Raw genomic sequence first — 21,134 nt, forward strand, 5'->3', positions numbered from 1 at the left:
ACATGATGGGCAGGGCAAAAAAAAGGTAACAATTCCTGTTTGCGCAGTGATTCTTGACCTGAGAGCAAAGGCACATGGCACGTTTGAGGGCCAGGCACCGCAATGCTTTGCCTAGCTTCTGAAAACTTTAACAGGGGATAAAGCCTATGATGGTTGATGGATGATTGCAGGGATTTTCTTCTTTGACATTTTAAAACTTACATTTAAAACCGTAGAGGTTTTAATCACCTCATTTTACCTATCTCATTTATCCTACAGTCTAACTTTTGGGTCCTGGAAGGTCTTCAGCAAGGTCACTGGGGACTTTCCAGTTACCAAGTTCTATAAACTCTTTTCATTTTCAGCTCTTCTCTGGCGTTTGGCATTCTGGAAAATCCCCTTCTTTTGACTTTGTGACTTCCTTCTCTTCCATTGTTTCTCTTTGCTTTATTCGCTTTCTGAATCGTCTTACTGTTGAAATGTTTTTAAACAGTGTGGTTGAGTCTTTAACTTTTTCTTTCTGTGATCTATTCCACAGACACAGCTTCAATGAGCACTGGTATTCTGGTGACTCCCTGGTTTCCCTCCCCAGTTTGAACTCTCTCATGAGCAATAAACCAAATGCCAGCGTCTACCAGACATTTTCAATGGGGTGTCTCACAGGCCTTTCATACTTAACATTCCTAAACCTGAACACATCATCCTACCCTTCCAAACATGATTCATTCATGTTCTCTGTCTGGGTTAATGATAATGCAAACCATATGTATGCCTCCCCTCAAACCTGGGCATCTCCCTAGATGCTTTCCCTCATCTGTGACTTGTAATCATTCCACTAACTTCATCTCTTTGTTGTTGTTGTTGTTGTTTTGGGTGCGGTTGAGTCTGTTCCCACTTAGAGCGATCCTAGTACAACAATCAAACACTGCCCCACCCTGTGCCATCCTCACAATTGGTCCATTTGAACCTGTTGCAAGAGCCACTAAGGCCTCCATCTCTACGGGGTCTTCCGCGGTTGTTGTGTTTTTTAATGGGGCTCTGGTAGCGTAGTGGTTACAAGTCTGGCTGTTAACTGTAAGGTCAGCAGTTCAAAACTACCAGCTGTTCCAAGGGAGAAAGATGAGGCTTTCTGCTCCCATAAAGATTTACAGCCTCGGAAACCGTATGCAGGGTTGCTATGGGTCAGAACCGACTCCATGGCACACTACCACCACCACCACCACCACCTTTTTTTGCTGACCCTTTGCTTTACTAAGCATGATATCTTTCTCCAGGGACTGGTCCCTCCTGATACCATCCAAAGTACAGGAGACAAAATTTCGCCATCCTTGATCCTAAGGAATAATCTGGGTGTACTTGTTCCAAAACAGATATGTGTGTTCTTCTGGCAGTCTATGGTACATGCATTGTTCTTCACCAACACCATAATTCAAAGGCAGAAATTCTCCTTCAGTCTTCTTTATTCACTCTCCAGCTTTTACATGCATATGAGATGATTAAAAAATATCATGGCTTGGGTCCAGTGCACCTTAGTCTTCAAAATGACATCTTTGCTTTTTAACTTTACAGAGAACTTTTGAACCAGACTTGCCCAGAGCATATATGTCATTCGCTTTCTTGACTGCTATTTCCATGCATATATAGTGTAGACCCAAGTTTCCATCCTTTCATATCCGTTGTCTTTGCTCTTGAGTGCCATTGATTCGGTTCCAACTCATAGCTACCCTGTATAGGGTTTCCAAGGAGCAGCTAGGGGATTTGAACCGCCAAACTTGCAGTTAGTCTGGTGCTTATCCTACAGTAACACACAGGACTCCATTCTCTTTGTTGTTGTTAAGCCATGTCGTGTTGGTTCCAATTCATAGAGACCCTGTGTATGATTTCTGAGGAGCAGCTGATGGGTTTGAACCCCTGATCTTGTGGTTAGCAGTTTAGTTCTGATCCTACAGTGCCATACAAGGACTCCCCATACTCTTTGTTGTTGCCGTTAGTGCTGTCGAAGTTGGTTCCGACTGAAGCAACCCTGTAAAGTGCTTCCAAGGAGTGGCTGGTGAGTTTGCACTGCCTACTTTACAGTTCTAAGGAGCTATGGTAATGTAAGGTGGAGGGTCTGAGAAAAACAGGCACATAGCCACAACAAAAACCTTACAGTTCAAACTGACCTTGTGGTCCACAAGGTGCAGTGCCACACCAGGACTCTGTTGTTGTTGTTAAGTACTGTGGAGTCGGTTCCATCCCATAGTGACCCTGCACAGGGTTTCCGAGGCTGTAAATCTTTACAGGAGCAGAAAGCCTCATCTTTCTCCCGTGGAACAGTTGGTAGTTTCGAACTGCTTACCTTGCGGTTCGCATCCCGATTCGTAACCACTACACTACTAGAGCTCCTTCCAGGACTCTTCAGTACCTCTCAAATCTTTTTTATTTTCATATATCCTTGTTGTCCTTAATTTATCCCTTACCATTTATTCATCCATTCAACTATTTAATTAATTATAAGCCATTGTAGGCCCTGCCCTTAAATCTATTAAGTGATATGATGAAGACAATTGAAGGAGAGAATGTCCCCCTTCAGGGAAGGCTTCTCTGAGGCCTGAAGCCACAGCAGGAGCCAACCTGTTGCAGGATGCAGGGATGAGAAAGAGACAGAACGGCATGGGCAAATGTTGTGAGGTAGAAAAACCCAGCGAACATTTCTGAAGCTGAGGGACGCTGGAAATGGAGTGGGTGCTGTCAGATGGGGCTGGAAAGACCTGCTGGGCTCTGCTAAGGGCATTAAAGTGGGGGAGTGGCAAGATGCATTACACTTGTTAGAAGATGGCTTCAAATGCTCTGTTGTCCACATACTGCATGGGAGCTGCTCTCCCTGCCACTGGACTTTGGATTCCCAGGCAGGGCCTGAGAGGGATGACTTGGAAACCAGATTGCACCAGGTCACTCTGTTTATTATACTGTAATCACCTCACCTGGAAGATAAAGTTTAAATTCTTTGAATAGATCAGCTTTTTACCTTCAGAAAGGTCATGGGAAAGTCTGTGATCTTTTCCTTCCATTTTTCTACGAGCTTTTGGAAGCCTCCTCATAGGGTTGATCATGGCTTGCTTCTTCACACCTGCAACTCCCTGTATACACCTGGTACTTCAGCCACATCAAACAGTCGTGATTCTCAAAAAGTGCTACTTGCTTCCTTCTTTCCTTCCTTCCTGTCTGTCTGTCTGTCTAATCCCTCCTCATCCTTCAAGATCCAAGCAAGAGCCCTATCCTTAAGAAGCTTTTCTGGTGCCCACTGGTCTAGCCCCCTCCTCCCAGCTGTGCCGATGCTGCAGCCCAGCTGACACTGAGCAGCTCATGCATCTGTCCCCGCTCAGTGGAGTTATAACACAACTTTAGTGATGGCTCATATCTGTTCTCACTCGGTGTCGACAACTTGGCCCGTTTTCATCCCATTCTACATAGAACTTTTCCTAGTGACTATGACACCTAACGAGTCCTGGTGTGGTGCTGTGGGTTATTGCGCCAACTGCAAAGCTGTTTGAACTGCAGGGTCGGTGGTTCAAGCTCACTAGCTGCTCCTCAGAAAACCTATATAGGGTTGCTATGGGTCAGAACTGACTCAGTGGCACTTAACAACAATGACACCTAAAACAGTTCAGCCTAATCATGCTTTGCTTTTGATATAGGAGCCTTGGTGGCACAGTAGTGGAGCACTCTGTTGCTAAGTGAAGATCAGCTGTTCCAAAGGAGAGACGTATGCAGTCGACTTCATAAAGATTCGGAAACCTGACTGGACAATTCTACTCTATCCTCTAGGGTCAGCTGGCTCCATAGCAGTGGGTTGGGTTAGGTTTGGGGAGTTTGCATTTTTATGTAGTAGTTTTAGTTTATAAAGTGCATTCAAGTATTTTGTCTCCATAGTAACCCTGTGAGAATATGGTACAGCAGATAGCTAGTAAAGAAATGGTTTCTTGTTCAAAGTGATGGTTTCACTTTGTGGCAGATGATTGAGGGTACTAGGACTAAGGCATCTTGGTTCTGATATCGTCATATTTGGTATATTTATATTTTTATGGCAACCTTGATTTCCTCTTTGGTCCAAGGATTTATTAATAGAAATAAATTTCTAACTTCTAAATAACTTAATTTTATTAAATTACTTTCTAGATTTGTGGTTTAAAAAATGTTGCCTGACTGGTTTCTACTCTTAGGAATTTATTGATGTTCTCTTTGTGGGCTGGCATGTCACCAAGTTTTGTAAATGTTTTATAGATGTGGATATGTAGAAGAATGAGTGATCTCTTAGTACAGTGTGAAGTTTACAGAATGTGAAGTTTGATGAATATTTATGAAGTCAGGCTGAATAATCATATTTCGTTCATACCTTTAATATCTGTAATTTTTCTCTACATTATCAAAGACTCCGAGATGTATGTTGAAGTTTCCAGTCATAACTGTAGTTTTGATAATTCTCTTTATAGTACTTCTATGTGTTGCTTTATGTATATGCTGTTATCTAACACATAAACATAAAATAACTTTTTTCTGATTTAATTTCACTTTATAATCTTTTTGATCAGATGGTTATAATACCTTTCTGAAACTATTGTGTCCATCTTATATTATTTGCTCATTCTTTCATTTTTTTACTTTATTTTATGTGTCACTTAAAAAAGCCTTAGAGCTGCAATTATTTTTAACCAATCTTTAAGACTTTCTTTTCTAAATAGAAGAGGTTAAACCCATTAATTATATTTTAACTCATCTGTTATTCTTTTTTTTTTATGTTTTTTGTTATTTCCATTTCTTTTACTACATTGAAACTTTTTTTTTCTTTTTTACTGTAGTAGTAATTTGAAATTTATGCAATAGATTTGATTCTATATCCCTTTATTTGTTTTAGTATTTGAACTTATTTTTTCCCTACTTTAAAAAATATATTTTTTAAGGACAAAATACTTTGTATTGAGTATTTTGTAAACCATGTTAATATATGCTATTTTGTGATATAATGTTCTTAAATATTTTTTATTCTGACTTACATTTATGGGAAATGGAAACTCAGGTGTTAAAACAAGAGCTGCAATGAGGAAGAACTATGTATGTAGCATGTGTCTATATGTCTGTACCTTATATAAGAAACCCTGGTGGCGCTGTAGGATAAGCACTGGACTGTTAACCGCAAGGTTGACCACTAGTTGCTCCTGGGAAGAAAGATGAGGCTTTCTGCTCACTTACAGATTTACAGCCTCAGAAACTTTATACAGGGTTGCTATGAGTTGAAACCAACTCATTGATAGTAGGGGTTTACCTTATGTATGTTTTTATTCTCCTTTCCTTTCAGGTGCTCGTTTGAGGTTATGTATTACTGTAATTTTTTTTCTTCACAGTTCAGTTCATGTATAGAGAGTGGATGATACCTTCCAAGTAGGCTTTCTCCATCAGAGACTGAAGGGAGAAGTGATGCAGTAGTCTCTTAGTGTGTAAAACTGTCTCCAGACACATTTCTACAGCTGAATTTCACAAAAGCCATAGGTCTTGCTACTCTAATATTGTAGATAACAAAACTCAAGTTCAAAAAGTTAAGCAGTTGTCTGGAATCTTGAACATTCTCACAGAGGCTGACATTCACTATGAAACATAGCTAAAACTCAAACGTAAATTGTTTGACTTCTGGAGTGTGAGGAAATGTCACTCGAGGATACCTTGTGGTCCACCCCAGGGCATGACAGAACAGCAACTGACTTAATGTTTACTCATTAAGTATAAATATCCCTTAAAATTAGAACAGTGTTGTTTCTCAAACAGCCCAGCAGGTGGCGCTACCTACCTAAATCGATCCATTTCTGCCTTTAAGTGATGTCATTAGGGCCCCATACCAAAAAACAAACAGAAAAAAAAAAAAAAAAAAAACCATAGCCATTGACTGGATCCCAATACATGAGAATTTTCAAAGTAAAAATCAATATTGAGTTTTTAAATCAGTGGTTAAAGTCCTTCTGTTTGCATATCTACATATAACATACTTTTTTAATAAAAATTAAATTCTTCAAAAGTCCTTTTTAACAAAACAGTAATCCCTCTACCTCCGCCCCAAAAAGAAACTCACAGATTAAAAACACACACACACACAACTGCAGAATGATCTAAGTCAAGTCATTTGAATTGCAAGGTCGGTGGTTCAAGCTCACCAACTGCTCCTTGGAACCCCTATTCCGGGTCGCTATGGATCGGTATCAACTTGACGGCACTTAACAACAACAATAACCATTCCAAAGCAAATTTTACTTTCAAGTTAATTGAAAATATTTATTGAGTTGATTCTGGGAAGCCTTTGCTAGGACTCTTAAGCATTCTATCGGCTCTGTTTCCTTAACTGACTTTGTATGCACAGAAGGGCTTGGCAGAGTCCATTGTACCTGGGTCCATTTTCCTGAGAACACTGCGTGCCTCTCCGTTAAAGGTAGAGATTAGACCTTGCTCATCTTCATGCTCAATGCCCATTGCATACATGTGTTGTTGTTAGGTGCTGATGAGTCGCTACTGACTCTTAGCAACCTCATACGCAACAAAACAAAACATTATAATCGTTGCCAACCTCACATCGTTGCTATGCTTGAGCCCATTGCTGCTGCCACTGTGCCAGTCCATCTCGTTGGGGGTCTTCCTCTTTTTCTCCGACCCTCCACTTTAACAAACATGTTGTCCTTCCCCTGGGGGACGGGGTCCTCCTGACAATATGTTAGAGTATGAGAGACAAAGTGTGGCCATCCTGGCTTCTAAGGAGTATTCTAGCTATACTTCTTCCAACACGGATTTGTTTGTTTCTTTGGCGGGCCATAGTATTTTTAATAGTCTCCTCCATTACATACGTGTGGATGGATTCAGTTGATAAATCTTTGACTCTGGTCCAATACAGTTTTGAGAGGTGGCAGATCTTGTAACACTTGTTACAGCACACTGGATCTTGTTGTGTGTTGCTGTTAGGGTGCTGTCGAGTCAGTCCCAACTCACAGCGACCCAGTATAGGATTTCCAAGGAGTGGCTGGTGGGTTTGAACTGCCAGTCTTGCAGTTGAAACCAGCTTTGCAGTCCAGTGCTTATCCTACAGTGCCACACCAGAATTCTACACTGGATCTTAGGATGACAGAACTAGGCAGATGAGGGAATCCAGGAGGACTGGAAACGATCCCTGCCCTTCTAGGCAAGGCACACACATGTGTGTATGATATACGTACTTGTGATAGCTTGCGATGGACTCCCAGACACACTAGTGTCAATATTATGTACTCTTCCCTTTAATAATTTTTTATTTCTGTGATGCTTAGGAGGTGAAAAGGACTGTTTAAAGGAAGAGATTAATCTGCTGGGTTTTCAGAACTGTATTTGAAGCTGTATTGAAGCATTTTGTCAGCTAAATATAGGGATTGTGACATATTACAGTTGCAGTCACTGGGGTGCAGCATAAAATAGTGCTTGCCAAAGTGCTGGCATTTGTAATAGATTTTTGTAATATATAGAAATTCAGTCAAGGAGAGAAACCACTCTTATTGGACACTGAAGTGTCTGTGCTGAGGTAGTTTTTAGTCAGGGTCAGAATGTTTAGCCCACCAGTTGTTCCGTAGGGTTTACAGTGGCTGAACATTCTGAAGTAGATCCTTAGGTCTTTCTTCCAAGGTACCTCTGTGTGGATTTGTGCCTCCATCTTTCAGTTAGCAGCCAAGCGTGGTAACGGCACGGACTCAGGGATTTGTATTTCACATAGTGGGTTAATGCTCCAGACTGCAAAGTCGTTTGAACTGCAAAGACAGCAGTTCAAGTTAACCAGCTGCTCCTTGGAAGCCCTATGCAGGGCCACTATAAGTTCGATTCGACTCGACGGCACTAAACAACAATTCATCGATTTATCTTATGAGGCAACCTTAGCCAGAGGCATAGGGAACTATAGAAGAATGATAGGGAAAAGATGAGAGCAAATGTTAGGTAGATATTTGCTTCCAAATGTTGGACTACCAGGCATGTACATCTTAATGGAGGAGCTGGTTGGGTGGTGTGTGCAGCCCATTTACAGAGTTCATTGGGTTCTTCCTGTGTTCCAGTGACCTATGGGATGATGAGTTCCAGCGTGTACTACTACAACCGGGTAATGTCGCAGCTCTTCATAGACTCTCCACTGTCCAAGACTGAGAAAACCAACTTTAAAACGCTCTCTTCCATGGAAGACTTTTGGAAGGTATTTGCAAATAACTTTGAAAGTGCCTCTACTGCTGAAATGTATTACTTTGGGTTTCTAAGTTCAAGTCAGTAGTTATCTATAGGGCTTGCTATGTGCTTACCACTGTGTGAGATATTATAAGTTATGGTGGCTTGTTATATAGTAAGACCTGTGGAAGCCAGAACCCATGTAAGGCGAAAACTTAGCACAGGAGGGAAATGCAAATATGTTCTTTTTTCTCTAAAATGAGTAATAGGAAAATGATAAGACTGCACTCGGTCAAAAGAGGAAAACTTGCAAGACCAAGAAATCAAGGCCTGTCAGGTTTTGCTTGTTACGTCAGTGTTCCTTCTCTCAAAGTTCCTTCTCACATGTATTGAGCACCTTGTATGTGCCTTGCCTTGGCTGAGTATTCATATGTTACCTTACTTAATCCTCATAATAACCTTACAGGGTAAGCTCTACAATTATCCCCCACTTGTTAATGAGGAAACCAATCTAGTGCCTTCATGTTTATGGTCACATGGCGGGAGCATGAGAAAACTGGACGTTTTGTTCGGCCTCACAGCCACTTCTTTACCTAGTTCACAGTGCATTCAGTCATTCACACATTCAAGGCATATTTCGTGAGCTGCTGGGACAAAAGGTCTGTGAGGGCAGAGTTGTGGTTGCTTAGTTTTGTCTTGTCTGCTTGTCTGCTTTTGTCGACGAGGGCATGAACTCTCCCAGCTTCTGCAGCAGTTAAGGGTACACAATAGGGCCTGTCTGAGATCTGCCAACCCCTTCCCAAATGTCACAAACCTGCTTATATTTGCCGTGGCAGCAGAATCTAAGCAGTGATGCCACAAACAGAAATATAAACTGATCTGGAGGTTATGGTGCACAGAATCTAAGAAAACCAAAAGTGAAATTAGAAATGAAATGATTGATTGTTTCTCCCTGGGGAGATACTCCTCTAAAACTTACTAAATACTGTAAGCAGAGATAATGATTTTGGATGGAAAAAGTGAATCAACAGGAAATTATTAATGCAAAAATAGTTGGCATCTAAACCACACTGAGCTGGCCAAATCAGTCCATTTCTATTGATCATCTGATGCAAGTAAAAGCAAAGAGAAATGGTCAGCTCAGTCTTCCTAATAGGTAGATCTGGTTGTGAAACTCACCAGTGACATCTCACCTGTATGTACATAATTTCATGACAATAAATGTCAAAATCTAAACGTGGATAAGGACACTGGATGGAGAATTCAACATACAGCAAGATAATGTAGACAATTAGAAAAACTACCAGATAGTACTGGTGTGGCGCTGTGGGTTAATGCGTTGGACTGCAAGGTCGGTTGAAACCACAGGTTGGTAGTTCAGGCTCACCAGCCACTCCTCAGAAACTCTATATAGGGTTTCTATGAGTCGGAACAAACTCGACGGCACTTAACAATAAAACCAGATACTCCCAACTGGACAGACAATCAAAATTTTAATATTTTACCAGAAAAAAAGGGGAAGATGGCAAATGTTATGTTGCATATAATTTTATAACATCATTATAACTTAAAAAATAAAAGGCTACAGTTGCTGGTACTGCTTAGGTACAAGACACCACTAAGCATTAACTCTCAGTTCAAAGGTTTAGAGTCATGCCTTCAAGGGACTGGACAGTCAATTGGCTTAATATTAATATTAAAGCTTCTGTTCTGCTCCTTAGCTCAGTGCGTAGTGCTGTGGTCTTAGCCATCCAAGCTACAACAGTGGGTGCCTACTCACTAAGAGCACCAGAGGAAGAAGGAGACCCAACCCAAGAACCAGAGAAGGAACTGGACTGAAGGTCTAGTTGCCTCCATGAACTACTTCCTTTGCCCAGCTACCATTACTGAACTCCTGAACTCAATCCATGAATCTTGACCTAAAAGGGAGACATTATGGAATAAAACTTCAGATTTTCATGGAATCCAGACTTACTAGACCAATTGAGACTTACTTAGAGGAACCCTGGAATCTCCTACCCTGAAAGAAAAAAAAAAATCCTTTAACTTTGAACCGAAAGTATCCCCTGATGTCACCTTTAAACTCAACAGCAGCTTAGCTAAATAAGTAAAGAATGTTCACCTTGAGCACTGCACACTATTAAGCAATTAGCAGGTTGACAAAAGCAAGCCTAAAGCAGGTGGCAAGTTCAGGGGCAGTAAATCTTAATGGTGAAATAACCATATGGTCGAGATAAAATAGTGATAATGTGATAGATAACGTGACAAATGTAGCCAGTGTCATTGAACAGAACTTGTAAAAATTGTTGAATGGGTGTATATTCTGCTGAGTATATTATCACCCAAAATTTAAAACAAACAAAAAAACCTCTAACCTTTTCATATCCCTACAAGTTTAGAGCAATGATCGTGTTGCCTTTTTTGTACTAATAAGAGAACTAATAAGGTTGTGAATTTATACTCCATCTCCCTTTGGTCATAGAAAAGAAATCAGAGTTGCCATTAATTAAACACCCACCCAGTACCAGGTACAATAAGCATGCTAAGATGTATTTTACAGATGTAAGAAGCGTGACTTAGAGGAAGTTTCTTCACAAGGCCTCAGAGCTGTCAATGATGGAGCAAGTTCCAAACTCAAAGCTCTCTGACAGTAAAGCTCCGTCTTTTCCCTCTACCACAGTCACAGAACAACTGGGTTGTTGGTCATGCAGATATTTCAGGTAGGAGCAAGGGCAGACATTGAACCTGGAACGTTCCAAAAATCTTTCCTTTGCTTTCAGTTCACAGAAGGCTCCTTGTTGGATGGACTGTACTGGAAGACGCAGCCCAGCAACATAACTGATGCTGACAACCGAAGTTTTATTTACTATGAGAACCTGCTGTTAGGGGTACCACGCATACGGCAACTCAAAGTCAGAAACGGATCCTGTTCTATCCCACAGGACTTGAGAGATGAGATTAAAGAGTGCTATGACGTCTACTCTGTCAGTAGTGAAGACAGGGCTCCGTTTGGTCCTCGAAATGGAACTGCGTAAGTGTCTGTGGCTCACAACCATGTGCCACTGGCCTCTCACTGTTTTTGCTTATGCATTCATTCTCATTAAGGAGAAGTTGCCTTCAGACACTCTTTTGTGCTCATATGTAAGGCCTCAGACAAATAGAACTTCGGCTTCTCAAGTTTTCTCTACTTGTTACCACATTTCAGTTATGGTGTGCATATTTCTCAAAAGGCTAAAGTGTACCCCACATGGCCCACAAAAGGAAGTTATCTGAGCTTTAGAAAGTTTCTTGTGAGATGTTTATAGACCCAGCAATATCTTCCTCTGGTATCATAGTGGGTTATGCATTGGGCTGCTAACCGCAAAGGTTCATAAGCCACTCCTCAGGAGAAAGATGAGGCTTTCTGCTCCTGTAAAGATTTACAGCCTCGGAAACTGTAGACAGGGCTGCTATGAGTCGGAACGGACTCCAGTGCACACAGTAGCAGCAGCAAGTCAGGAAACAGCTGAGCTGGAAGAGGCCAGTTGAGGTATAGGATTTTGGAGAAGCCCCTTAAGATGACCAGCCAGAGTGAAAGTAAGAGTCCAGCCTTTAGCCACTCATGTGAGTGCTTCTTGAGGTCATGAGGTCAGAGACCAGGGGGAAATCCCTGAAGTTAGTAGAGCTGCATTTTGAAAGTAAGGATTATGTCATAATTTATCTTTGTATTTCCGTTAAGTCTTAGAAGATGCCAACCAGTGAAGGACAAGAACTGTATACATAATATAATATATACATAATATACATAACATGAACAACTGTATACTAGAATATAATGACTATAGGGTAAAGGTTAACTGACTTGAATAAATTACCTTGGCTTCTCTCCTAGTTAAATGTAGCCTTTGGTCTTTATTGGGGAGTGGAGCAATGGGACAGGAGGATTTGTAGAGAAAGAAAGGATCAAAAGTGGAGTCCATGGGACATGGGAAAAGACTGCAGGACAAACCCAGGGAGCATGGCACCCAAGGATCCTGATTGCCTTGTCATTTGCACATGCCAGGCCCACAGAAGGGGTTGGGGGCACTATCCCAGATAGGAAAGCTGTGATTGTAGGAGGAGATTCCTTTGTTCTCTGTGCCCCATAAAAGATCAATAGATAGAGGTAGAATTTTGTAAACTCATCCCAGTGTGGCACTGTAGGATCAGTACTAGACAGTGAACCACAAGGTCAGCAGTTCAAATTCTGCAGCTGCTCCTCGAAAACCCTGTACTGGGTTGCTATGAGCTGGAAGTGACTCAATGGCACTTACCAACAACAATCATGGCTTCTTATCAATGATTTCCCTCACCCGTGTGATCTGTGTGTTATTTTTACTCCTTATACTTCTCACTGGCAGTATAGATGTTTAGTATAATGCTCTCAATAATATTTATAAGGAGCCGTGGCGGCGCCATACTTTATGCATTGGGCTGCTAACTGCAAGGTCGGCATGGTTCGAAGCTACCAGGAAGTGGAGGCTGTCTGCTCCCATAAAGATTTGCAGCCTCACAAACCCTACATAGGGTCGCTGTGAGTCAGAATCAACTTGAGGAGAGTAAGTATATTTATCTATGTGAAGATGGGGTCTTTTCACCACCACCACCCCACAACATAAGCAAAAAATCAAACCCAGAGAATGGCCTCTAAATCCCTCTGTCCCATATTTCCCTAGGTGGCTCCATGCAGTTGTCAGGACCTTCTCACTACTGAAGGAGCTCTGAACAAAAGGCCCCTGATGTTTTATGGACTTCAGGGGGCCAGGGGCAATGTGGAAGGACTGGTGGTGGAAAAGTGCTGAGTCAGAGTGACGGAAGTGTCAAGGTTCAGTATTCCTCTCCTTCCTGACAAGGAGACCAAGAGTGCCTAAGGAAAGCCTCCAGGCCTATAAAAGAGGTCTTCTTTCTCAGAAGTGTAGGCCAAGAATGCAGATCCACAAAAGCACAAGGTTAGATGGGGGAGGGAGAGCATCTGACTTCCCTAATGTACCAGGTCTGGTGGGGTGAGCAGCACCGCATCCCCCCGGCCTACCAGGTAAAGGCTTTGAGTCACCTATGGTCAGGTTTGAAAAATCACATGTGGATTTTTAGCCAGGAGCCAGACCCCTTAGTAACAAGGACATTTTTAAGTACAGAACATTTTCTGTTAGCTTTTTCAAGTAAAATTTTTGTTTTCAGAATGTAGTTATTTACCGTGTACTATATAGTCCTGGTGTGGCACTGTGGATTAATGCTCCAGACTGCAAAGCCGTTTGAACTATAAGGTTGGCAGTTCAAGCTCACCACCCTATACAGGGTCGCTACGGGTCAGAATCGACTCGATGGCACTTGACAACAACAACAATATACGTGTACAATATGCATGGCAGTTTTTCTGTCTGGTTTAAATCTCAGCCTTCTGAAAGTGATGTGAGTATGTATTTGTACCCACCTGTGCACATTTGCAGGGCTCTCTAAGAATGGCTGCCCCATGTTCACTCCCTGTGGTCTAGCTGGCAGGCTTAGAGATCTAATTCTCTCAGCTCGCCTGGAGTCCATCCCCAGAGGAACTGACCCTAGAATGTAGGTTTGTTAACATGAAATCGGGTACATATCTTTTCCATGCCTACAGTCTTTGTTTACCATCAATGCACAGCCTTACTTAATTCCAGGGGATGCATAAAACCAATTTAGTAAAATCAGAAAATTCAGCGTAAACCAAACACCACTGCCATCAAGTCGATTCCAACTCTTAGCAATCCTGTATAGGATTTCTGAGGCTATAAATCTTTACGGGAGCAGAAATCCTCATCTTTCTCTTACAGAACGGCCAGTGGGTTTGAACTGCTGACCTTGAGGTTAGCAGCCCAGTGTTTATCCTACAGTGAGGAATTAAATAATCTTAAAAGAATTTTTCCAGGTTATAGGAGGGGGCTCCAAAAAAATGGTGGAAAAAAAAGGGATGAAAAGATATGGAATTCTTCCAAGAACTTTTTGAAGCCTCCTCATACACACATCCCTCCACATCTTCAGGAAATTGGTTTGTTCTAGACTATCCGTACCCCATACCAAAATATATAGATGCTCAAGTCCCTTATATAAAATTACTTAGAATTTGCATATAGGAGTCCTGGTGTGGTGCTGTAGGATAAGCACTGGACCACAAGGTCAGTGGTTCAAACTCACCAGTCATACTTGGAAAACCTTATACAGGGTCGCTGAGTCAAAACCAACTTGAGGGCACTTAGCAACAACAACATTTGCATATAAACTACAGAATCCTCCCATATACTTTACATTGTCTCTGGATTACTTATAATAACTAATAAAGTGTGGTGTTGGTGGTGGTTATGTGCCATGGAGTCGGTTCCAACTCATAGTGACCAGGCACAGGGTTTCTGAGGCTATAAATCTTTATGGGAGCAGAAAGCCTCATCTTTCTTCTGCGGAACAGCTGGTAGTTTCGAACTGCTGACCTTGTGGTTCACAGCCCAATTCGTAACCACTACGCTACCACAATGTAAGTACACAGTGTAAGTACACTTACAGTGTAAGTGCTGTGTAAGTAGCATTTACTCCCTCTTAGCCATTGAGGGAAGGAGCTCTGGTAGCATAATGGTTATAAATCAAGATGCTAATGTCAAGGTCAGCAGTTCAAAACTACCAGCTGTTCTATGGGAAAAAGATGAGGCTTTCTACTCTCGTGAAGATTTACAACCTCAAAAACCCTATGCAAGGTCACTATGAACCAATTCCATGGCGCATAGCCATCACCAACAACAACCTTGGAGGGATTGCTCTGACCATTTAATCGGTTCCCATCATCCCCCATTTTTGCTCTGGTTGTATCAATGGATGCAGAACACGTTATGAAGGACCAACTGTAGTACTGATTGTTGCTACTTAACTCCATTTTCTAGTCTCTGCTACAGTCCTGTGGTACTTACCCTCTTCCAGTATTTTTCTCTATCTCACATCATTAATAAGAGAAATTTATACAGTCACTCATCCACAAGGTTGGCGGTCACACTCTATGTCAGACACTATAGAAGAAGTTATGCCACACATTACATATGTACCCTTCACAAAAGCAAAAACTATAAAATCGGCATTGTTATCTCCAGTTTAACAAGTTCTGGTAGCACAGTGGTTACAAGTTGGGCTGCTATTCCCACTGTCAGCAGTTCGATACTACCAGCAGTTCTACAGGAGAAAGATGAGGCTTTCTGCTCCCTTAAAGATTTACAGCCTCAGAAACCCTATTCAGGGTTGCTATGAGTCAGAACTGATTCCACAGCACACAACCACCACTACCATCTCCATTTTATAGATACATTGGGATTCACTTACCCACTTTGTCACAGTAAATGATCAAGCTGGGATTTAATCATGCTTCCCTGACTCCAAAACTATGCCATGGTGCTTGTCCTGTTGTTAATGATTTTGTTAAAGTGGATTTTGATGTCCCAGCTCACCACCAAGCTTCTTGAAGGCAGGGACTCACAAGATGTACTCAAAGGAGAGTCATGCTCATTGCTAAGATTTATGACAGTAAAAGAATACTCCATATAGAGTCATTCTTATTGCTTAGATTGCTACAGTAAAATCAGAAAGGAGAAAGACTTAAAGGAAAGACCAGATCAAATTCGACACACACTTCCAAGGGACCCGTCTGAGAATGTGCTTAATTTGTAGGAATTGTTGTATCTATCCTGGAAGCTTTTTTGAGATTTCATGCCCAAGACAACTGATCGCATGAGCACCTTCTGCCTGGCACCAAAATTCCAGACTCCCTGGTGTCCAGAAGAACCACATAGTTCTGTTTGGGAAGGTTTCATGTCAGAATAGAACGGTGTTTGCCAGTCAGGTTCCCAGGTACCAGGGCAGGAGCCATCTGGCAAGGGCAACAGTCTCTGGTTTGCTAGACCATCTTTTTACACCTGAGCCCTCTGCTCCTCACCAGGCCAGTCTTTCCTGCTGCCACCGGAGTAATCTTGTTCTGCTCCTCCCTTTCAGGCCCCTTCATACTTAGTATTTGCAATCTGACCACCGTCTACCCTTCAGCCTTCTTTTCCTCGTCATATGGAAGCCAGCCTGTACTTCTCTGGCCCTGCTAAGTTCATGCTTGACAATACCCTTTCCTCCCTTCCTTCTACCTTTGCAAATGCAAGCCTAATATCCTTTCATGGTCCAGGTCCAATACAACTTCTTCCCAAAGCCTCCGCTGATCCACCTCTTCCACTGCCAGACCCCCCAGATAAAGATGTTGTCCCTCTGAACTAACATAGCACTTTCTCTGTATTTCTCTTTTTGTTCTTATCTTCTGCTGCCTTTTACTTGAATTGTTTTGTTACAACTTTTCTCTCACTATTGATTATAAAGTGCGGGGCCGGGAGAGCAGTCTTGCTTCATCTTCATGTTGTCATTGGTGCCAAGAAAGCATCTTGTCCCAAAGATATCTTCTGTCAGTATTAGTGGATTCAGACTGGAGCTGAGACTGAATGAACCGGAGGGAGCTTCTCCAGGAAGGGAATCCTCTGTCAGTGAACCAAGCATCTGTCACTTAGGAAGCTTCACTGCTTTTTAGTCTTTGCTAACCATTCTGTGGGTGGCTAACATGGGTTTTTTTTTTTTACTGAGGTTGGGAAAGGCCTAGGGGGCACTTGGAGTGGAATAAAGGGTGTTCCCCAGGTTCTTCTTTAGATGGGTTCGAATTTTTAATTCAATGTTTAATAAATTCCGTAGTTTCTTAAAAAAAAAAAATTAGTGGATTCACTTCAACCCTAAACTTGCATGTTGAACAGTTAATGATCTATCTGTTCACAGTGGCCCCTGTCCTTGTTTTGGCCAATGATACCGGAGCTTTTCCACCGTCTTTTCCCACAGATGTAGTCAGTTTGATTCCTGTGTATTCCATCTGATGAAGTCTATGTGTGTAGTCACCTTTTATGTGGTTTAAAAAAGGTATTTGCAAAATTCTATCATGTGATCTCCACCATTATTTTGGAGCTTGGTGCAGTTGCCCTTCCTTTGGCTTTGGAAGCCTATTATAGTTACCCCATGGAAGGCTGCCACAGAAACTTAGTGCTGAGAGACAGATTCTTGATTCTGCCCTCACAGTCTGCAGCACCAAGTTGGTACTAAGCTTCAGGGCCCTCTGTTCCTAAAATAGGGCGAATAACTGTATCCAATAATTAAATAAGTGAGCACTTAGGATGTGCCATGGCAGGTATGTTACCTAGCTTGATAAAAGAACACTGTGACATGCTTTTGACTTTTCCAGGGACCAACTGCCTGAGAACTTGTTGTGTTTGACTAATTCTACCTGTTTATTTTGTTTGTGTTTTTATTTAGTTGGATCTACACAAGTGAAAAAGATTTAAATGGTAGTAGCCACTGGGGAATGATCACAACCTACAGTGGAGCTGGCTACTACCTGGATTTGTCAAGAACAAGGGAGGAGACAGCTGCCCAGATTGCTAACCTCAAGAAAAATGGCTGGTTGGACCGAGGAACCAGGGCGGCTTTTATTGACTTTTCTGTGTACAACGCCAATGTTAACCTGTTCTGTGTGGTCAGGTGTGTGCTGAAGGCACCGTTCCCTCGCCATAGCTGTGTAGTTGTATGGCCCTCCTATTCTGGAGACAGGCCAGAAAACCATTGACAACAGTTGACTAGTGGCTATGAATCAGGCTGCAAACTGCAAGGTCGGCAGTTCAAAACTACCAGCTGCTCCGCGGGAGAAAGATGAGGCTTTCTGCTCCCGTAAAGATTTACAGCCTCGGGTCACGATGGGTCAGAACTGACTCCATGGCACATAACAACAAGACATTTGACTGAATGAGGGTGCTGAATGCAGGGCCAAACACTAAAGGTTTATTGGGATGATGATATTTGGGTTGGAGAGGAGTTCAGATCCTGAAATATCCTGAGTTGGAAGGAATTTTAAGTCTGCCCCAGGCTCCTTCTCATACCAGAACCTTTCTGGGAGTAATGTTTGGTTTTCCTGCCAGATATCCATAACCAGCATGAGGACATTAAGTGTTTAGGCTCCTTCACTAAGGACCCTACCAAATCTTACCTCATTTCCCCAAGTTTCCTGCTCTCAGATGATGGCCAAGCTTTTAGCACACAGCAGAGTCATAGGTGGTCCCAGGCTATGCCTAATATTCAATAGAATGGCCAGGTATGCGTTAGACTCATGACATAAAATTCCTTCCACAGTCCTGTGATGCTACCATCCCAGCTGCTCAGTGGGAGACAGATCCCAGTGGCTCATCTGGGGCCTCTTGTTCATTCCGTCATTCAGCAAACTTTTATAGGACATCTAAGATATGCGAGGGACTGTTTCAGGCTACACCTGTAAACAAAACAAAGAACTCCACCCTTGAAGACCTTGCATTCTACCAGGATGAAATAGAGAATAAACCTAATAAATTTAGTATATGTTAAAAAGTAACAAGGGGTCTCCCTGGGTGGTTCATGGTTGAGCACTCACCTACTAGCTAAATGGTTGACAATTCGAGTCCTCCTAGAAGTAACTGGGAACATGGCTTTGATGATCTGCTTCCAAAAGATCACAGCCTTGAAAACCCTATGGTGCGGTTCTCTGCACACGGGCTTTCCATGAGTCAGAATAGACTCACCAACAATTAATAGCAACAACAGAAGGAACAAGTGCCATTAATAAAAAAGAAGAAAACAAAACAGTACAGCAGACCCGTGGGGATCTAGAGTTCACCCACTTTAATCCTCCTGGCGAGTGTTAGCAACACCGAAACTTTAACCAATGTGAGTGATATGCATAGGCAATAAGGATCACATCTCATAATATCTTTACCATCATTTTTGAAACTAAAGTCTGCTTTTATAAGGTCATTTGGCCTTTTTTAGTTCACATCTTTAACCACTTAATGCAGAAAATAACACCATGTTAAATCAAGTGCTGATTATTACTCGAATGAGCGTCTACTGCAGTTAACTTTTTCTCGTGACTCCACTGAAGACAGGAGGATAAAAATAGGCAGGCAACTCTGACTGACATTTAAGTAAATCTCTATTTATAGAAGGTCTTGAGTGTTTCTTCCACTTCCTCCTCATACTTGAAGAATGAGTACTGCTAAGGCAAGGATTCCATTTCTCAGCATTCTTGTCTGTGCTGCTCGGAGTGGTTGGCAGATGTGGGGCCTGAGTAGGTGGACTGTGAGTGATGACTTGGTGCACAGCTGGCCTTGTCTTCCACTCAATTCACACTGGGCTTGCTGCAAGGCTCTTCAGTAGGACTGAGTTTTTGGTTCTCACCCCAACTCTCTAACACACCAAATGAAAAAGAGTAAATGGAGAATGGACAATAAAGAGAAGGGAAAACTGTGTCTCATTGACCAAGTATAAAGCTCCACCTCAATTATGGTAAACAGATACAGATCAATGCCATCAGTATGAATGTAAAAAAAAAATTATACTGTTATTATTTCATATAGTCGTTGAGCACAACAACAATACAATAACAATTAACTTATGGTAAGACTGAAAAATATAGACAAAAATACCTCCCAGCAAGATAAACTATCCAGTGCTAATGAATGAAAGACTTAGTCCCTATCATATATGTACAAAATGTATCTCCTTCTTAACCAGATCATATGTGTTTTGAATGAATTTTCTTCTTTTACGTTTTTTCTTGTTGTTGAGTATGACTTGTTTAATGTTGTTGTTAAGTGCTTTGAGTCGATTCCAACTCATAGTGACCCTGTATAGGGTTTCCAAATAGTGGCTGGTAGGTTTGACTGCCAACCTTATGGTTAGCTGCCCAGTACTTACTTGATGATTAACTTTTACTTCTTTAGTTTTTTCTTTAAATATTAAACATTGTGAGTAGTATAAATATGACAAATGTAGAAGGGAGATGGAGGAACAAAGACTCCTTTGGACTGGGAGGGCTGGAGAAACCTTGTTCCTTTTATGACACAAGCTTTGTTAAATCTGAGGTTGCTGTCTGGGATATAGTATTTTGCAAGGGGTTTGGAGTCACTGGTGGCAGAAGTGTTACTACCATATGGTACAGGGACAGAATAGATGAATGTTCTCTCCTAGCTATACCCATGTGTCGTTGTTTTCATTGTTCTTATTTGGACACAGGTTATTGGTTGAATTTCCAGCAACAGGCGGTGTGATTCCATCTTGGCAATTTCAACCTGTAAAGCTGATCCACTATGTCTCAACGTTTGATTACTTCCTGGCGGCCTGTGAGATTATCTTTTGTTTCTTTATCCTTTACTACGTGGTGGAAGAGATATTGGAAATTCGCATTCACAAGCTACAATACTTCAGGAGTTTCTGGAATTGTCTGGATGTTGTGATCATTGTGGTAAGTTTGAGAATAATACTAAATGGTGTACATAGTTACAAAAACATTACGTTCTTTGATGTCCTCAGCATTGTGGATCTTGATTTTCGGAATGCCAATCTAAAAATTCTCCTCTATTCTATCATTGTTAGTCTTAGCCATTAGAGTCTTATCTTTCATGATAGCCCCTTCTGGATTTGAAAGTAGACATGCATTTTTAATAAGCTCTCGGCTAGCCACGCTAATTTAGTAGTTCATATTTGACTTTGCAGTGCCATTTGAGATGTAGGGGAGGAAATGATGTTAGAGTTTTTACTAATGATATTTTTCTTCAGTTTCTAGTAAAATTGGTTTTTATTTTTCTACACATGTTGAAATTGTAGCAAGAAGAAACACCCTGTGAGGGTATTTTGAAGAAAAACCTTTGTGCAGTTCAAGTTTTTTTGCAAATAATCCATAAAGGATAAAATTGAAATTATGATGGTCAAGGTTTCCTGTATGAAGTGTGAGAGTTCATAAGGCAGAGATTTATGATGCAGGCAAGCCCATGGCACCTTGTAGCTCCTGTGCCTGCCCTGACTCAAGTTCATTACTAACACTTGTTCAAAATGTTTCCCCA

At 41.6% G+C, this 21,134-nt stretch overlaps 1 protein-coding gene across 1 annotated transcript in view; it reads left to right on the forward strand.

Moving 5' to 3' along the window:
- The window catches only part of PKD2 (polycystic kidney disease 2 (autosomal dominant)), an 87,614-nt gene that overhangs the window by 31,319 nt on the left and 35,161 nt on the right, over positions 1 to 21,134 (forward strand). The window contains exons 3-6 of the mRNA XM_006867755.1: positions 8,070 to 8,203; positions 10,953 to 11,203; positions 17,524 to 17,748; positions 20,308 to 20,536. Coding sequence (XP_006867817.1) covers positions 8,070 to 8,203; positions 10,953 to 11,203; positions 17,524 to 17,748; positions 20,308 to 20,536 — 839 coding nt within the window. The remainder of the gene's footprint in view (positions 1 to 8,069; positions 8,204 to 10,952; positions 11,204 to 17,523; positions 17,749 to 20,307; positions 20,537 to 21,134) is intronic.

Source organism: Chrysochloris asiatica, unplaced genomic scaffold (assembly GCF_000296735.1).
Source record: "Chrysochloris asiatica unplaced genomic scaffold, ChrAsi1.0 scaffold00109, whole genome shotgun sequence".
In the NCBI taxonomy this organism is placed as follows: domain Eukaryota; kingdom Metazoa; phylum Chordata; class Mammalia; order Afrosoricida; family Chrysochloridae; genus Chrysochloris; species Chrysochloris asiatica.